At 37.8% G+C, this 19,245-nt stretch overlaps 1 protein-coding gene across 9 annotated transcripts in view; it reads right to left on the bottom strand.

Moving 5' to 3' along the window:
- The window catches only part of ASH1L (ASH1 like histone lysine methyltransferase), a 205,277-nt gene that overhangs the window by 11,946 nt on the left and 174,086 nt on the right, over positions 1-19,245 (bottom strand). For all 9 annotated transcript variants that reach the window (XM_055584046.1, XM_055584049.1, XM_055584047.1 and 6 more), the window contains 7 exons: positions 9,078-9,186; positions 8,478-8,642; positions 8,221-8,315; positions 6,450-6,607; positions 2,469-2,621; positions 437-491; positions 222-354 (listed from right to left, as the gene is read on the bottom strand). In XM_055584046.1, coding sequence (XP_055440021.1) covers positions 222-354; positions 437-491; positions 2,469-2,621; positions 6,450-6,607; positions 8,221-8,315; positions 8,478-8,642; positions 9,078-9,186 — 868 coding nt within the window. The remainder of the gene's footprint in view (positions 1-221; positions 355-436; positions 492-2,468; positions 2,622-6,449; positions 6,608-8,220; positions 8,316-8,477; positions 8,643-9,077; positions 9,187-19,245) is intronic.

The raw sequence follows: 19,245 nt of genomic DNA, 5'->3' as shown, positions 1-19,245 counted from the left end.
GGGGTTGCAAAGAGTCAGACAAGACTGAAGTGACTTAGCAGGCACACAGCAAGGCACTTCAAGTAAGCAGAATTTACCCTAAGGGTACTCAATAAAAATTGCTGCCTTTCTTAATCAGAAATATGAAGGATGCTAGGAGAAGAAGGTAAACATCTTAAACTTCTACAATAGACCTCTTCAGAACAAACTTCTTAAATCTGTTTGAAGTCAGTGAAAAATACCTCTGCATTCCGAAAGACCTTGAGCATGTCAGCATCAAAAGCCTCCACTGTCTTATAATAACCAATGAGGATCTGCTTCTCTATGGTGGAAAGATCTAGGGGATCAGAGATCTTCTCATAATAATCAGCATTCCTGTAACATAAAGCCAGGGTGTCAATCTGGTACACTTAGGACCTTTCTAAAACTCAGATGATTCCCACATATGTAAACTTACTTTTTCTTTGGGGGTAGGTTCAAAAGTGGTGCTGCCAGTGATTGTCGGGAAGAATCTGCAAAAAAATGCAAGGTTTAGTAGACAGACTGACTCTACAGGGAGACAAGTATTAACTCCTAACTGAAAAAGCAGAATCCCCAAAATTTAAAAAGTTAGGGGAAAAAAAAAAAATCTAAGTTTTTTTTTTTTGAGATCAGTGAAAAATGAAAAGACTTTTCAGAAATGTGGGTAATTAAAGGCAGAGATCAGAAGATACATTCAGGATTACCTGAAATATGAAAGATACAGTGTGTGTGTATATGTATGTGTGTGTGTGTGTGTGTGTGTGTGTATATATATATATATATTCAAGTATAGTTGAAATGTAAAACAGCATTAGCTGGGTAATGAAAACTTCCTAAGAAAAATGAGATATGGGAATTTAACGTAGCAGCTAGTATGCTTAAGGCAAATTCCTACTCAACTACATTCAAAAAATGTTTTCCAGTTCTTACTATTTGCCCACAGTTAATAGTACTCTGTTGGTTTGGATTCAACTTGATTCCAGATAATGAATAATTCAGTACTGTAAATATTTTCTGGAATCCATCTTCTTGCACCAGTTGGTCTGTATTACAAAAATAAAATTCATGTTGTGGGGCTGCTTCTCACTTGCTCTCTTACTTTCTAATAACTCACTACACAGAGAGAAAGCGCCTACAGTTTCATGCCTAGAATATAATGACATACAGATACATCTACTTCAATTTCATATTAGATCAGATAGGGCTGGTTGAGAACACAGAGTGTGATCTTTAGGGAGTGTAAAGGGAACAGGTGTCACAAAACTTTACATATTAGGATAGGTTGGTCTGCCCCTTCCTCTATGCTGAGGTTAACAAATGGCAAAAAACCACTAAAATATGAAGATAAATAGTAGAGAAAGAAAAGAGAAAGAAAATCAAATTCCTCTGAATTTAGGGAAAGGAAGGAAGCAAAAGTTGAAGGCTGATTTTAACAAGGACAACAACAAAAGACTCAGAGATAATAGAGAACAAATTAGTGATTACCAGTAGGGAGAGGGAATGGGGGAGGGGTAATATAGGGGTAGCAGATTAAGAACGTACAAAATATTATGTACAAAGTAAGCAACAAGGACATATTGTACAACACAAGACTATAGCCAATATTCTATAATTATAAATGGATTATAACCTCTAAAAATTATGAATCTCTATACTGTGCATCTGTAACTTACATAATATTGTACATCAATTATACTTCAATTATAAAACAAAAAACAAAAAAATTTGAAGGCAAAAGCAGCAATTATTTGTTAAAATTTCTAATTTAAACATCTACAAATTCCGTGGTTAGAAAAAGTCATGTGCATTACCAAACTACGGACCTAAATTGAAAAACTCTCCCCTTCTCCACCCTTACCCTTAACACAAATCCAAAAGATGTATTTTAGAAAAGGAAAAGTGGGGTAAATGTTTGCATGAAAATGCTTCAAAAGTAATTTACTTGTAACTTTTATCCTTTTCCTTAATGTAGAAAGGGCCTGTGAACCCTCTAAAATATAGGCAAAATTAGGTATATACTATTTTTCTGGGGTAAGAGTCCACAACTTTATTCTCAAAGATACCTGTCAATCAACAGATAAGAACCACTGATGTCATACGTTTTTAATACTTTTTTCTTAAAGTATTTCCTGAAATTGCTAACTCACTGCCTCATTCAGGAAAATTATATTCAAGACAAAGACCTACTTCTATCCTACAGCTAAAATATGTGATTTTTAAATATAGTGCTTAACTATGATAACATTCCAATAAATACAAAAAATTAACCTAAACAGCCAAGGATTCAGAGACAACAATTCCTGAAGACTGTAATTAGTCCTATAATTCTATACTCTGACAAATGAAGAACTAAGTAAACCACCTAAAATCACAGTCCTAAATTGTTATGCGTTCCTGGTCTTGGATACCTCAGGTGAACAAAGTGATATAATTTTTTAAAAAAGCTGAGGAGAAAGAATTTGGGGTACCTTTATAAGAGATTATGCCATCACAGATCTCTTTGAAGATCTGGGCTAGGCGAGCTGCCCGAGCTACTTCAATGTTTTCCTCTGCTGCTGCTAACCGTCTTGTTCGAACAGATCGAGCAGTCTGCAGGGCAGAGAACTGGGTCATGAAGACATCTGGAAGGATAGAGTAAAAATTAGTTTCAGGAAAAGAGGAGCTCTATGTGGCTTTCTCTTCTGTAATGGATTTCTGCTATTTTCTCTATTTTTCTTGAAGTGACTAAGCAGATTAGTGGTTATGGAGTTTCTTCTTTCCTCCTTAAAAAAATAAGAAAACACTGGGTTTACTAGAGAGACAAATCCTACAATTTAGAGGGACCTTACTAATGGCCAGCTGCAACAGAGTATAGTAGTTCCAAGTCTGGGTTTCAGATATGTGTGTCTGCTTTTGAATTCTGGCCTCACTACTAACTGTCTGATTTGGGGAAAGATACTTAAATTCTGTGTCTTAGCTTCTCAACTATAAAATGCGAATAGTGGTAGTACAGGCACTTCAGAGATACTGCAGATTTTGTTACAGAACACTACAATAATGTAAATACTGCAAAAAAGAGAGTCACACAGAGATTGTGGTTTCCCAATGCATGTGAAAAAAATCTTTACACTATACTGTAGTCTATTAAGTGTGCAATAGCATTATGCCTAAAAAACCAACATATATACCTTAATTAAAAAATACTTTATTGCCAAAAAATGCTAAACATTATCTGAGTCTTCAGCAAGTTATATCTTTTTGCTAGTGGAGGTTCTTGACTTGATATTGATAGCTGCTGACTGAGCAGGGTGGTGGCTACTGAAGGAAGGGCTGGGTGAGGCAATTTCTGAAGATAAGACAGCAGTGTAGTTTGCCACATCTTTGACTCTTTCTTTTACAAAGGATTTCTCTGCAGTATGCAATACTCTTTTTTCTTCATGCAATGCTCTTTGTTATCATTTTATCCATAGAACTTACTTCAAAATTGGAGTCAACCTTTTCAAACCCTGTTGCTGCCCCTGCCTTAGTAACTAAGTTTATGTAATATTCTAAATCCTTTGGGCCATTTCAGCAAAATCCTCACAGCATCTTCACCAGGAGTAGATTCCATCACAAGAAGTCACTTTCTTTTTTACCACAATATTGCAGCAGTTCAGTCACACCTTCAGGTCCCCCTTCTAATTCTAGTTCTCTTGCTGTTTCTACCACATCTGCAGTTTACTTCCTACAATGAAGTCTTGATCCCCTCAAAATCATCCATGAGGTTTGGACAGGATTTCCAAACTCCTATTAATGTTGATATTTTGACCTCTTCCTGTGAACCATGAATATTCTTAATGGGCTCTAGAATCTTTTCCAAGTTTTCAATTTTCTTTGCCCAGATCCATCAGAGGTTCAGTATCTGTGCAGCTGTAGCCTTATGAAATGTTATTTCTTGGATGATAAAACTTGAATAGGGAAATTACTGCTCAATCCACAGGCTGCATAGTGGATGTTGTACCAGTAGGCATGAAAACAGTATTAATCTCATTGCACACCTCCATCAGAGCTCTTGGGTGATTAGGTACATTGTCAATGAGCAGTGGTATTTTGAAAGGAAATAATTTTTCTTGAGTAGTAGGTCTCAACTGAGGGCTTAAAATATTTAGTAAACCACTTTGTAACAGATGTGCTATTATCTAGATTCTGTTGTGGCTCAGCTGGTAAAGAATCCACCTGCAATGTGGGAGACCCGGGTTGGATCCCTGGGTTGGGAAGATCCCCTGGAGAAGGGAAAGGCTACCCACTCCAGTATTCTGGCCTAGAGAATTCCATAGACTATAGTCTGTGGGGTCGCAAAGAGTCGGACATGACTAAGCAACTTTCACTTCATTTCTTTAAAACAGCAAAGGCAAAGTAGATGGCATCTTTCAGTATTAGGCTATTTCATCTACACAGAAAATCTGTTGTTTAGTGCAGCCACCTTCGTTAATGATCTTAGCCATATCTTCTGGATAACTTTCTGTAGCTTCTACATCAGAAATGGATGCTTCACCTTGTACTTTGATGTTATAGAGAGTTTTCCTTAAACCTCATGAACTAACCTCTGCTAGCTTCAGTCTTTTCTTCTGCAGCTTCATCACATCTCTAGGCCTTCATAGAACTGAAGACAGTTCTGGATTAGGCTTTGGCTTAAGAGGATGTAGTGGCTGGTTTGACTTTCTATCCAGACCACTCAAACTTTCTCCATATCAAAAATAGAGCACAAAATTCTGTAAAGCAATTATCCATCAATAAAAAAATAAAAACAAAAAAACAACAACAAAAAGCCCAAGATAGGGCAGTTTAACTTTCTTATCATTTGTGTGTTCACTGGAGTGGCACTTTTAATTTCCTTCAAGAACTTTTCCTTTCTGTTTACAACTTGGCTAACTGTTTGGTGCAAGAGACCTAGCTTTTAGCATGTCTTGCCTTAAGCATGCCTTCTTCACTAAGCTTAATCATTTCCAGCTTTTTTTTTTTTAATTTCTAGCTTTTGATTTAACGTGAGAGACATGCAACTCTTCCTTTCACTTGAACACTTAGGGCCCACTGCAGGGTTATTAGTTGGCCTAATTTCAATACTATTGTATTTTAGGTGTTAGGGAAGCCCAAAGATAGGGAGAGAGCCAGGAGATGGGGTGTGGTTGGGTAGAGGGTAGCAGAGAAAGGCTAGCCAGCCGGAGCAGTCAGAACACACACAACATTTACTAAGTTCACAGTTTGAGGTGCCACCAAACCATTACAATAGTAACATCAATGATCACTAATCACAAATCACTGTAACAAATATTGAAAAAATTTGAAATATTGTCAGGATACAAAGGGACAGAATGCTCTTGGAAAAATGGCACTGTAGACTGCTCCAAACAGGGTTGCCACAAAACTTTTAATCTGTAGAAAACCGTTATCTGCAAAGTGCAGTAAAGTAAGCACAATGTCTGTACTTCCCTCAAGAGGTAATCTGTGTAGATTAAATGGAATAACACTTTAATACGTTTTAGCTCAGTGCCTGACCTATAATAAATACTCAGGAAATAACTGCTGTTATTTTCAGAAGACTTGAACTAGTTGGAAAGTAAGTTCACAGAATTTATGCCAATCAAATCACTGAGAAGATACAAGATTTTGGGCAAATTTCTAAATCCATCTAGTCCCTACTCAACATGTTGCCTTATACACCATGCAGACTGCTTCTACTTTTCCCCCCCTGGTATCTTGTGCTGCTTGCAGGATCTTAGTTCTCTGAACTTGGATTAAACCTGGGCCCTGGCAGTGAAAACACCAAGTCCTAACCATTGGACCACCAGGGAATTTCTTGCTTCTTTATGAGGGAAAGAAAGAGTAAATGAACAGTATGAGGGGAATTCCATTGTGATCCAGTGGTTGGGACTCTGTGCTTTCACTGAGGAAGGCATGAGGTTTGATCCCTGTTCAGTTGGGGAACTAAGACCCCTCAAGCCAAAGGGTGGTGTGAAAAAAAAAAAAAAAAAGCATGAGCTTTTAATACTTAATTTTCAGTTATAAAGGATACTTGGATATGTAAAATTTTCTTCTTAAGGTCTGTTCTGGATATCAGATCTGAACTCTGGAGTACTGGTACATTAGTCACTCATGAAAGTTAGAAAAAGAAAATCTGAACATCTCTGTATAATGCTGATCTCAATGTGGAGGAGAACAAAGTATTGAAATTAACACTAATGTCATTTTCTCCTGCATTTGGCATCACTGTTTATCCTGTTTGCAAGTTATTTTCTAGGTAGGAAAGGATCCTAAACACAAAAGATCCACTATATCTAGTAATTATAAGACTGTAGGTGATGTCTGGAAGGCTGATGGAAGGGGGTTTCTTCCTATTCCTTAGAGTAGAGATAAAGAAGTGTAGTGCTGGGATGGATAGGTTATGGTGGGCTGATACCTGTAAACTAACAAGAACGTCTCCTGGTCCTTACCAGACTTGATGTTCCCATCATCTCGGCAGATGCCATTCCAACGGGTATATAATGATGCTGAATGAATATTATCACTGGTGTGCTTTACTTCCTCCTGTTTCTGCCGAATCTTCTCCCAGTTTCGGACCAGGAACACATGATGCTTTAATACAAAGTTTCTATAAGGAAGGAAGAAAGGAGCTCCTTTATTCATCCATCCAATGAACATTAACTACATGTTTACTCTAAGCCACTGGTATGATGATATAAATGTTTATCAGTGAAACCAGCTATTTTAAAGAGAACTACATATGGAGAAACATTATTCAGTTTTGCATCTTGATTTTTTTCACATAACACAAAACATTTCTCTATAATATTTACACATATCTGACAAATACCACCTAAAAGCTGCAACAATTTTGGCAACTGAAGCTTGTTGACTTGAACGTACAGCTTTATGCAGTATTTGTAGAATTCTAAAGGAATTTGCCAAGATGAAGTATAGGTTTAGGGTCAGCTGTAACAAGGAGAACTGGACTGTCAGATGTAGGTAAAGATATTTAAGATATTAGGTACAGTGCTACTGCATGGATCTCTAAACTTAAATGAATTATATGCATCTTGATTAACCCTACACAATTTTGATGATTCCATAATTTGATTTTCACTCTAACAAACATGTAAACAGATGGGACCTTAAGTCTCAAACTATGGGCCTCAGTAAAGGGAGGTTAGACTAATTTTATAGTTTGTGACTTTAGCTGCACATTGAGATCACTTGGGGAGTTGTACAAACTATTGATACATGGGTTCCACTTCTGAAAATTCTGATGTAAGTGGTTTGAAGTGTGGCCTGGGCATAAGGAGTTTTAAAAAGCAACCTCAGCTGCTATGCAGCCAAAGAAGAGGCCACTGGACTTCTTTCTTTTACTGAAATGTAAAATTTGTATGATTCAAAGTGAAAATAGGATGAAAGGGGCTAAAATCATAGTAAAGTTACAGATAAGGATGAACTTGCTAAGATACTGGAATACATAGTCAGGGAAGATGCAGGAAATGTCCCAAGACAATTTGAAAAATAGGACATACATATTTATTTCTCTTACTTCAGACATGGACAAATATCTCAATATAGGGAAAAGCAAAGATGACTACTAAAGATCCTTTTTATTGCTCTGTTAATTTATCAACAAAACAGGGATTCTTAATCTCTTCTGTGCCATGCATTCCTTGGCAGTCTGGTGAAGTACATGTAATCCTCCTCTCAACAATGTTAACTAAAAGTATTAAAATTTTAAGTAACTTTTAGTATACACGATTAAAAGCAAACTGAATAAACTGAGATACAGTTTGCAGAATATTAAACAAAAACCCTGAAGTTGTGATATAGAAATGAACATTAATTTTTAACACATGACAAGATCTAGTGGTGGGTTTAATAACCACAGTGATTTTAAGGTAGAGATGAGTGTGAATGATATTTTGAGGTATCTGTAATGCCTATAACATACAAAACTATAAATATTGGTGACAAACTCTTAGAAACTGCAACTACTATACACACACACACACACATATTTTTTTATTTGGCCTATAGTCTCATTTTAATAAAAAGTTAAATTTCAGTTAGAAATAAGTTCCTTCCTCCACCCAAGTTCACCCCTGAATGCTTGTTTAAAGTCTTCCTGCAAAAAACAAATGTCTCAACTATATACATGTTTAATAATTTTTAAACTGTCAAGCAAGTCACATAATTTAAAGAGTGCAGATAAGAAAATTTTCTTTTTACCTCTCCCGATTGGACATTGGCTTCATTTGTAATTGAGGGGTCAACCTTGTTGGAGTGTTGATGTTTTCACTGGGTTCCTCAGAGAGGTGGCCTCTCTAACAAACAGACGGATTAGATTGCAGGAAAAACAAGATAAATCATAAATCACCTCAAAGAATACAAAAACCACTCTAAAGATGCCACCCTCTGGTATATCCCTTATTTCATTAATTGCCTACATGCAGATATTTGGAGAAAACCATGAGATTATTCTTTACCCTTTTCTTCAGCTTGTGCTTAGACTTCCTTTTCTCTTTTGACCGTCCAGACTTTTTATGTGAGGTCATTGGTTGGCTACTTTTGCTGCTGGTGAGTCCATTCATGCGTTGACTCTTGCCCCCAATGATTCCTCGACATTTCTCAAAGCCGCACTTACACAGTTGCTTTGAAGGGAAAGAGAATAACGCTTTTAGTCTGAAGTCTAATCTAAAAGTTTAAACAGAATGCCTGAGTATCTGGACACCCAATAATAAGTTTGAATCAAGAAATTTTCATACAGAGGAACATAACTCATTGTCTCATTGTGAGTAAAATAAATATAAATGGTTTCCACTGTAGTAGAAAGGAAAGATTAAATTTTGGAAAAACTTCACGAGAAAAATTAAGACCTGACTGGAGACAAAAAATAATTGAACAGTCTCTTCTACAGAGTTCTGAAAGAGTAACTGTGATATAGGTATCCTAGATAAGTGGAACAAAGAGTGAATCTTTTCCAATGTATGTTAGTGGCTACAAATCAGTAATGTTCACCGAAGGCCCATGTTAATATAGAGTACTATTATAAAGTTCAAACTCCCTCTTGAATTTATCATTCTTACCTGTTTTTCAACATTGAAGGAATGAAAGTTGTAATCATAAGTGAGTTCAGTACCAGCTGGCATATCTTTAAGAGCATATAGTCCAATCCGGTACACTCCATTAACAGACCTATAGAGAAAGGGACAAGAGTTAAAGGCAGAGATTCATAATACCATGCCTGAGAACCAGAAAGGCTGGTATACTGATTTCAAATTTGCCTCTGTTTCTGTATCCAATCATTCAAGTTTCCTGGCCAGTCACTCCATCTTTAATCTCTTTCTTCTTCTATCCGGTCTGTATAATACTGACAGATTAATAGTCCTAAACCAGTTTTCTGGAAAACATGCTTTCTGCTGTCAAAGATCAAACTTTTCTTGTTTGGTATTCAAAGTCCTTTTAACATAGGGCATTAGTTTACTTACTAAACAAATTACAATTATTTCCTATGGATAAAAATCTTCTAGTTTCTACTGATCTCCACCTTTCTAACCTGTACGCAAGTGTCTCTTTTGTTCTATTTTATCTACTTTATTAATAAGGTACCATGTACTGTTCTAGATGCTTTATAGAGTAACATATAATTTTAGCTAACATTTACTGAGTGCTTTTTCTCATATTCTTTTCCATTATAGTTTATCACAGGATATGGAATATAGTTCCCTGTACTATACAGTAGGATTTTATTGTTTGTTTAATTATTTCTGGCTCTGCTGGGTCTTTGTTGCTGTATAGGCTTTTTTCTAGTTGTGGTGAGCAGAGGTTGTGGCACGAGGGCTTCTCATTGCAGTGGCACATCTTATTGTGGAGCAAGGCTCTAGGGTGTGTGGGCTTCAGCAGTTGTGTCTCTCAGGCTTAGCTGCTCCATGGCAAGTGGGATCTTTCTGCATCAGAAATGAAACCCTACCTCCTACACTGGCAGGCAGATTCTTTACCAGTGAGCCACCGGGGAAGCCCTGTTTATCTATTTTATATATAGTAGTTTATATCTGCAAATCCTTAAATCCTAATTTATCCTTCCCCATCCCTATCCCCTTTGAAAATTTTAAGATTCTCTATGCCTGCGGGTCTGTTTCTGTTTTATAAATAAGTTCATTTGTACATTTTAGATGCCACATACGTAAGTGAAGGTGTAAGTCACTCAGTAGTGTCCAACTCTGTGACTCCATGGACTGTAACCCGCCAGGCTCCTCTGTCCATGGAATTCTCCAGACGAGAATACTAGAGTGGGTTGCCATTCCCTTCACTAGGGGATCTTCCTGACCCAGGGATCAAACCCAGTCTCCTGCATTGCAGGCAGATTCTTTACCATCTAGGCCTTCAGGGAAGCCCAGATTCTACATATAAGTGATATCATGTGCTGTTTTTCTTTCTCTGACTTACTTCACTTAGTATTATAATCTCTAAGTCCATCCATGTTGCTGCAAATGGCACTATTTCATTCTTTTTTATGTCCGAGTAGTGTACACACACACACACACACACACACACACAGAGCATACATATAGACACATCTTTATTCGTTCATCTTTAAATGTCCCCTCCCTCTTGAACCTCCCTCCTACCCCATCCCACAACTCTAGGTTGTCACAGCACTGGTTTGAACTCCATGAGTCATACAGCATATTCCCACTAGCTATCTATCTTACATATGGTGGTGTATATATTTCCATGCCACTTTCTCCATTCGTCCTACCCTCTCCTTCCCCTGCTGGGTCCACAAACCTGTTCTCTGTACCTGTGTCTCCACTGCCACCCTGCAAATTCCACTGATCTCTTGATGGACACTTAGATGGCTTCCATGTCTTAGTTACTGTAAATAATGCTGTTATGAACATTAAGGTGCATACATTTTTGAATTAAGTGTTTTCTCTAGGTATATGCCCAGGAGTGGGATTGCTGGATCATATGGCAACTCTACTTTTAGTTTATTAAGGAATCTTCATCTTGTTTTCCATAGTGGCTGCATCAATTTACATTTCTACCAACAGTATAAGAGGGGTTCCTTTTCTCCACACCCTCTCCAGCATTTGATACTGGTAGACCTTTTAATGATGGCCATTCTGACCAGTGTGAGGTGATACCTTGTTGGTAGTTTTGATTTGCATTTCTTCAATAATTAGCAATGTTGAGCATCTTTTCAAATGCTTGGTCATCTGTACATCTTCTTTGGAGTAATGTCTATTTAGTTCTTCTGCCCAACTGATTTTTTTTGTTTGTAATTGAGTTATAAGAGCTGTGTGTATATTTTGGAAATGAAGCCCTTGGTGGTTGCATCATTTGCAAATATTTTCTCTCCGTTTCTAGGTTGTCTTTTTGTTTTGTTTATGGTTTCCTTTGCTGTGCAAGAGCTTTATGTTTGATTAGGTCCCATTTATTTTAGTCTATGCCAGTGGCTGGGAAACTATGGAGGCAGACAAATTCCCCCAGGTCTTTCTAAATTTTTATTGGCACACCACCACATTCCAAGAGTGCTGACCCTTGTTCCATACCATAACATTTAAAATTTGATCCTATACTAAAATATATTGTATTAAAAACATGGGGGGGAGGCATAACTTACACAGAATACACAATTTTAAATGTATAGTTTGTTGAATTTTATGTATCTCTACACTTGTGTAACCTCTTTCCCAGTCAGTACCCTCCCCCAAAGAATTGCCACCATTCTAATCTCTATCCCCATAGAGATTATAGTTTCATCTGTTTTAAACTTTAATTAAATGTAATCATATAGAATATATAATTTTATGTACAATTATATGCTTACCTTCTTTGACTCAATGTTGCCCTCTATTATAGTATACCTTTATACTGCTGTGTAGTATTCCATTATATGAATTTAGCAAAATTTACTGATCTATTTTAATGCTGATAAACACTGGACTATATTCAGTTTTGAGCTATTATTATTAAAAAAAAAAATTTCTGGGAAATTCCCTCATTGCCTAGCAGTTAGGATTCTGGGCTTTCACTGCTATGGCCTGGGTTTAATCTTTGGTCAGGGAACTGAGATCCCACAAGCTGTGTGGCACAGCCTTATAAAAAAATTTCTGTGGACATTCCTGCACGTCTTTTTTATTTTTTTGCACCTGTCTTTTGAATATAAACCCTCATTTATGTTGGGGATACACTTATGAGTAGGGTTGTTAGTTTACTAGATGTGTCTATTAGCTTTGGTAGGTACAAACATCTTTTGTAAGTTGTCATACCAATTTACAGTTCCACTAGCAGTAACACAACAGACCACTCACATCGTGTTAAATCCTTGTTAACACTTTGAATTTTAATATGGCTTAATTAATATTTCTCTCTGATGACTAAAATATTAAGCACCTTTTGATTACTGACCACTTTTATATTCTGACATGTCTATTACCTTTTTTATAAATTGTATTGTCCTTTTTTATTTCATCCAGAATTTCATCCAAATTTCATCCAGAAGTAAGTTCTTTGTCAGATAAACACATTGTAAATACCCCTTTCTCAGTGTATGGCGTGCTTTTACACTCAAACTTTCCTTTGGATGACTAGAAATCGTTAATTTTATCAGTTCTTTTATCTTTAGTGCTATTTATATCCTGTTTAAGATAATTTTATCTATCCCAAGTATATGAAAATATTCTCCCATGTGAAAAGGGAACCCTCCTACACTGTTGGTGGGAATGTAAGTTGGTGAAGCCACTATGGAAAACAGTATGGAGGTTCCTCTGAAAACTAAAAATAGAATTACCATATGATTAAGTAATCCCAATTCTGGGCATATATCCAGACAAAACTATAATTCAAAAAGATACATATAGCCCTATGTTCATAGCACCACTATCCACAATAACCAAAACATGGAAGCAACCTAAATGTCTATGGATAGATAAATGGATAAAGAAGATGTAGTGTATACACACACACACACACACACACACACACACACACAAACACAGGAATACTATTCAGCCCTAAAAAAGAATGAAATAATGCCATTTGCAGCAACATGGATGCAACCAGAGGTTATCATACCAAGTGAAAGAAGTCAGAAAGAGAAAGACAAATACCATATGATATCACCTATATATGGAATCTAAAACACAACACAAATGAATCTATCTATGCAACAGAAACAGAATCAGGGACATAGAGAACAGACTGGCAGTTGCCAAGGGAGAGGGGAGTAAAAAGGACTGGATTGAGACTTTGGGACTAGGAGATACAAACTGATATATATAAAATGGATGAACAACAAGGTCATAACTATATAGCACAGGGAACTATATTCGATACCCTGTGATAAACCACAATGGAAAAGGAAAAAAAAAATATGTATAACTGAGTCACTAAGCTGTACGGCAGTAATTAACACAACATTGTAATTCAATTATACTTCAATAAAAAGTAAATTTAATAAATATTCTCCCATGTTGCCTATAGAAACATGATTGCTTCAGTGGTGATATTTAGGTCTAAGAGTCATCTTAATTTTTGTGTGTGTATTGACGCAGGAGCCTATGACTCAGAACCACTTATTAAAAAGCCATCCTTTCCTAACTGACTTGCAGTGGAACCTAAGTCATAAAATCAGGTGACAGTACATTTATGTGTCTTTATCTGGACTCTATTCCTGCTGCTGCTGTGTGCACTCAGTCATGTCTGACTCTTTGTGACCCTATGGATTGTAGCCCACCAAGCTCCTCTGTTTATGGGATTTTCCAGGCAAGAATATTGGAGTGGGTTGACATTTCTTCCTCCAGGGAATCTTCCTGACCCAGGGATTAAACCTGTGTCTCTTGCATCTCCTGCACTGGCAGATGAATTCTTTACCACTAAGCCACCTAGGAAGCCCCCTACGCTATTCCATTTGTCTATTAATCTAGCCCAAGCAAACACCTACTCTTTTAATTACTGTACCTCTACAGTAAGTCTTGAAATTAGTAGTTTAAGTCCTTAAATTTTTTTCTTCAAGATCATCTTACCTTTTTAAGGTCCTTCACAATTAGATGCATGTTTTGGAATCAGCCTGTCAATTTCCATAAAAATTGAATTTGAATTTATAGATCTGGTAAGAACTGACATCTCAAAAATATTGAGATTTATAATCCATAAACATGGTGTATTTCTACATTAATTTAGGTGGTCTTTTTTCCCAATAATGTTTGGTGGTCTTCAGTACTGATGTCCTACAAACTTTCATTGTTTATTCTAATGTTTAATGAAGTGGAAGAGAAGTGGTGACAGTGGACACTCTTACGGAATGCTGTTCATATGAGCCTAGTTTTCTTTCACTGTGTTAAAACACATGTAACAGAGTTTATAACCTTAACCACTTAAAAATGTACAGTTCAGTGGTATTAAAAACATCCATATGGGACTTCGTTAGTGGTCTAGTGATCAAGACTACATGCTTCCACTGCAGGGGGCACAGGTTCAATTCCTGATCAGCTAACTAAGGTCTCACATACTGTGAGGTGTGGCCAAAAGAAGAAAAAGGAAACAAAAAAGGAAATTCATGTTGTGTAGTCAACTCCACCATGCAATTCCATCTCTTTTTGTCCTGTAAAATGGACTCTGTCCCTATTAAACAATAACTTTCAAACTCTCCTTCCTCCAGCCTCAGACAACCACTACTCTATGGTCTCTATGATTCTAACTACTTTTAAACATCTCATGTAAGTGGAATCACACAGTAGTATTTGTCTTTTTGTGACTGGATTATTTCATCTAGCATAATATGTGTGGATCACAATAAATTGTGGAAAATTCTTCAAGAGATGGGAATACCAGACCACTTGACCTGCCTCTTGAGAAACCTATATGCAGGCCAGGAAGCAACAGTTAGAACTGGACATGGAACAACAGACTGGTTCCAAATAGGAAAAGGAGTACGTCAAGGCTGTATATTGTCACCCTGCTTATTTAACTTCTATGCAGAGTACATCATGAGAAACGCTGGGCTGGAAGAAACACAAGCTGGAATCAAGATTGCCGGGAGAAATATCAATAACCTCAGATATGCAGATGACACTACCCTTATGGCAGAAAGTGAAGAGGAACTCAAAAACCTCTTGATGAAAGTGAAAGAGCAGAATGAAAAAGTTGGCTTAAAGCTCAACATTCAGAAAACGAAGATTATGGCATCTGGTCCCATCACTTCATGGTAAATACATGGGGAAACGGTGAAAAGAGTGTCAGATTTTATTTTTTGGGCTCCAAAATCACTGTAGATGGTGACTGCAGCCATGAAATTAAAAGACGCTTACTCCTTGGAAGCAAAGGAGTCTACGACCAACCTAGATAGCATATTGAAAAGCAGAGACATTACTTTGCCAACAAACGTCCGTCTAGTCAAGGCTATGGTTTTTCCAGGGGTCATGGATGGATGTGAGAGTTGGACTGTGAAGAAAGCTGGGCGCCGAAGAATTGATGCTTTTGAACTGTGGTGTTGGAGAAGACTCTTGAGAGTCCCTTGGACTGCAAGGAGATCCAACCAGTCTATTCTGAAGGAGATCAGCCCTGGGTGTTCTTTGGAAGGACTGATGCTAAAGCTGAAACTCCAGTACTTTGGCCACCTCATGCGAAGAGTTGACTCATTGGAAAAGACTCTGATGCTGGGAGGGATTGGGGGCAGGAGGAGAAGGGGACGACAGAGGATGAGATGGCTGGATGGCATCACCGACTTGATGGACGTGAGTTTGAATGAACTCCGGGAGTTGGTGATGGACAGGGAGGCCTGGCATGCTGCGATTCACGGGGTTGCAAAGAGTCGGACATGACTGAGCAACTCAGCTGAAATGAACTGACTAATGTCCTCAAGGTCTTTTCATGTTGTAGTATATTGCAAAACTTTCTTTTTTTTAAAGGCTGAGTTTTATTGTATGTTAAAACCAGATTTTCCTTATCCCTTCATTCATTATGGACACCTGGGTTCTTCCACATTTTAGCTACTATGAATAATGTTACTAAAATATGGGGCTGCAGATATCTCTTTGAGAACCTCCTTTCAATTCTTTTGGATAAACACTCAGAAGCTGGACTGCTGGATTATACAGTAATTTTATTTTTAATTTGTTGAGGAACATCCCTACCCTTTTCCACTGCGGATATATCATTTTTATATTTCCAATAGAGTTCAAGGGTTCCTATTTCTTAACATCCTTGTCAATACTTATTGTTTTCTGTTATTTCCACAGTAGCCATTCTGAGGGTGTGAGGTAGTATCTTATGGTTTTGAGTTGCATATCCTTAATGATCAGTCATTTTGAGTATCTTTTTGTTTATTGGCCATCTGCATATTTTCTTTAGAGAAATATATTAATATATTAATTAAAGTTGTCTGTCCATTCTGAATTGGGTTGGTTTTTTTGTTGTTGAGTTTCAGGGGTTCTCTATATAGTCTTGATACTAATACCTTATCAGATATATGACTTGCAAATATTTTCTGCCATTCTGTGGGCAGCCTTTTGATTCCGTGTATAGGCAATGGCACCCCACTCCAGTACTCTTGCCTGGAAAGTCCCATGGACAGAGGAGCCTGATGGGCTGCTGTCCATGGAGTTTGCTCCAGTGGGTTGCTAGGAGTCGGACACGACTGAGCGATTTCACTTTTACTTTTCGCTTTCATGCATTGGAGAAGGAAATGGCAACCCACTCCAGAGTTCTTGCCTGGAGAGTCCCGGGGACGGCGGAGCCAGGTGGGCTGCTGTCTCTGGGGTTGCACAGAGTCGGGCACGACTGAAGTGACTTAGCAGCAGCAGCAGCATCAGATCAGATCAGATCAGTTGCTCAGTCGTGTCCGACTCTTTGCAACCCCATGAATCGCAGCACGCCAGGCCTCCCTGTCCATCACCAACTCCTGGAGTTCAGACTCACGTCCATCGAGTCAGTGATGCCATCCATCCAGGATGACAGTCATCCTCTGTCGTCCCCTTCTCCTCCTGCCCCCAATCCCTCCCAGCATCAGAGTCTTTTCCAATGAGTCAACTCTTCGCATGAGGTGGCCAAGGTACTGGAGTTTCAGCTTTAGCATCATTCCTTCCAAAGAAATCCCAGGGCTGATCTCCTTCAGAATGGACTGGTTGGATCTCCTTGCAGTCCAAGGGACTCTCAAGAGTCTTCTCCAACACCACAGTTCAAAAGCATCAATTCTTCGGCGCTCAGCCTTCTTCACAGTCCAACTCTCACATCCATCCATGACCACAGGAAAAACCATAGCCTTGACTAGACGGACCTTTGTTGGCAAAGTAATGTCTCTGCTTTTCAATATGCCATCTAGGTTGGTCCTAACTTTCCTTCCAAGGAGTAAGCGTCTTTTAATTTCATGGCTGCAGTCACCATCTGTAGTGATTTTGGAGCCCAGAAAAATAAAGTCTGACACTGTTTCCACTGTTTCCCCATCTATTTCCCATGAAGTGATGGGACTGGATGCCATGATCTTCGTTTTCTGAATGTTGAGCTTTAAGCCAACTTTTTCACTCCCCACTTTCACTTTCATCAAGAGGCTTTTGAGTTCCTCTTCACTTTCTGCCATAAGGGTGGTGTCATCTGCATATCTGAGGTTATTGATACTTCTCCCGGCAATCTTGATTCCAGCTTGTGTTTCTTCCAGTCCAGCGTTTCTCATGATGTACTCTGCATATAAGTTAATATTTCCAAGTCCAGTGTTGTGAAACTACTGTTCTATGTCTTTAAGTTTTATTGTTTTAGGCCTTACATTTAGGTTCTTGATTGGTTTCAATTAATTTTTGTACAGTGTTTGGTAGGGGACCAACTTCATACTTTTGCAGGTGGATACTGAGTTTTCCTAGTACCTTTTACTGAAAAGAGTATCCCTTTTTCACTAAACAGTTTTGGCACACTTGTAAAAGATTACTTGACCATATATGTAGGGGTTTGTTTCAAGGTTCTTTATTCTATTTAATGGGTCTATATGCCTGTCTTTATGCCTATACCATACATACTGCTTTGATTACTCTAACTTTGTAGTAGGTTTTCAAATGAAGTGTGAATCCTCCACTTCTGCTCTTTTTTAGGATTATTTTGGTTATTTGGGCGTCCTTTGAGATTCCATATGAATTTTCAGATAGGTTTTCTATTTCTGAAAAAAAAATGTCATGGGGATTTTGATAGGAATTACACTGACTCTGTAGACCACTTTGGGTAATAGTGCCATTTTAATAAAATCAAATCTTCTTATCTATGAACATGAGATGTGTTGCCATTCATTTATGTCTTTAACAATGTTTTATAGCTTTCATTGTACAATTCTTTCACCTCATTAAGTTAATTTTAAGTACTTCATTCTTTCATGATACTGCAAATGGAACTGTTTTTGTAATTTCCTTTTCAAAATGCTCAGTTTGTATATACAAATGCAACTGGAGAAGACCATACAATATGCAAACAAAGATAATTTTTATTCTTCATTTCCAATTTGGATGCCTTTTATATCTATTTTTTTTCTGGTTTGAGCTTCCAATATTATTTGGCATAAAATGGTGAATGTGGGCATCCTTGTCCTGTTCTTGATCTTAGAGGAAAAGCTTTCAGTCTTTCACTACCGAATATTACTCTGACTGTGAGTTTTCATATATGGCTTTTATTATGTTAAGGCAGTCCTTCTATTCCTATTTTGTTGAGTATCTTTATCATGAAAAGGGAGTTGAATTTTGTCAAATGCTTTTTTCCTCCATCAGTTGAGATGACCACGTGACTTCTTTTCTCCTTTACTTTCCTGATGTAGTGTATCGCACTGATCAATTTTCCTATGCTGAACAATCCTTGCCTTTCAGGATGAAATTCCACAGAGTCACTGTGCACAATTCTTTAATATGCTGGTGAACTGCTTGCTAGTATTTTGCTGAGGATTTTTGCATCAATGTTCATAACAGGTATTGGTCTATAGTTTTCTAGGGGAGTCTTTGCTAAGCTTTGGTATCAGGGTTATGGTTGCTTCATACAGTAAATTAGGAGGTGTTTCCTTCTCTACAATTTTTTGGAAAAAATTGATTTGGTACTAATTTGATAGATCAGATCAGTTGCTCAGTCGTGTCTGACTCATTGCGACCCCATGAATCGCAGCACGCCTGGCCTCCCTGTCCATCACCAACTCCCGGAGTTCACTGAGACTCACGTCCATCAAGTCAGTGATGCCATCCAGCCATCTCATCCTCTGTCATCCCCTTCTCCTCCTGCCCCCAATCC

The sequence above is a fragment of the Bubalus kerabau genome, chromosome 6, assembly GCF_029407905.1.
Source record: "Bubalus kerabau isolate K-KA32 ecotype Philippines breed swamp buffalo chromosome 6, PCC_UOA_SB_1v2, whole genome shotgun sequence".
Taxonomy (NCBI): Eukaryota; Metazoa; Chordata; class Mammalia; order Artiodactyla; family Bovidae; genus Bubalus; species Bubalus kerabau.
Note: the sequence above shows the minus strand (reverse complement) of the source record. Positions and strands in the feature narration are given on the sequence as shown.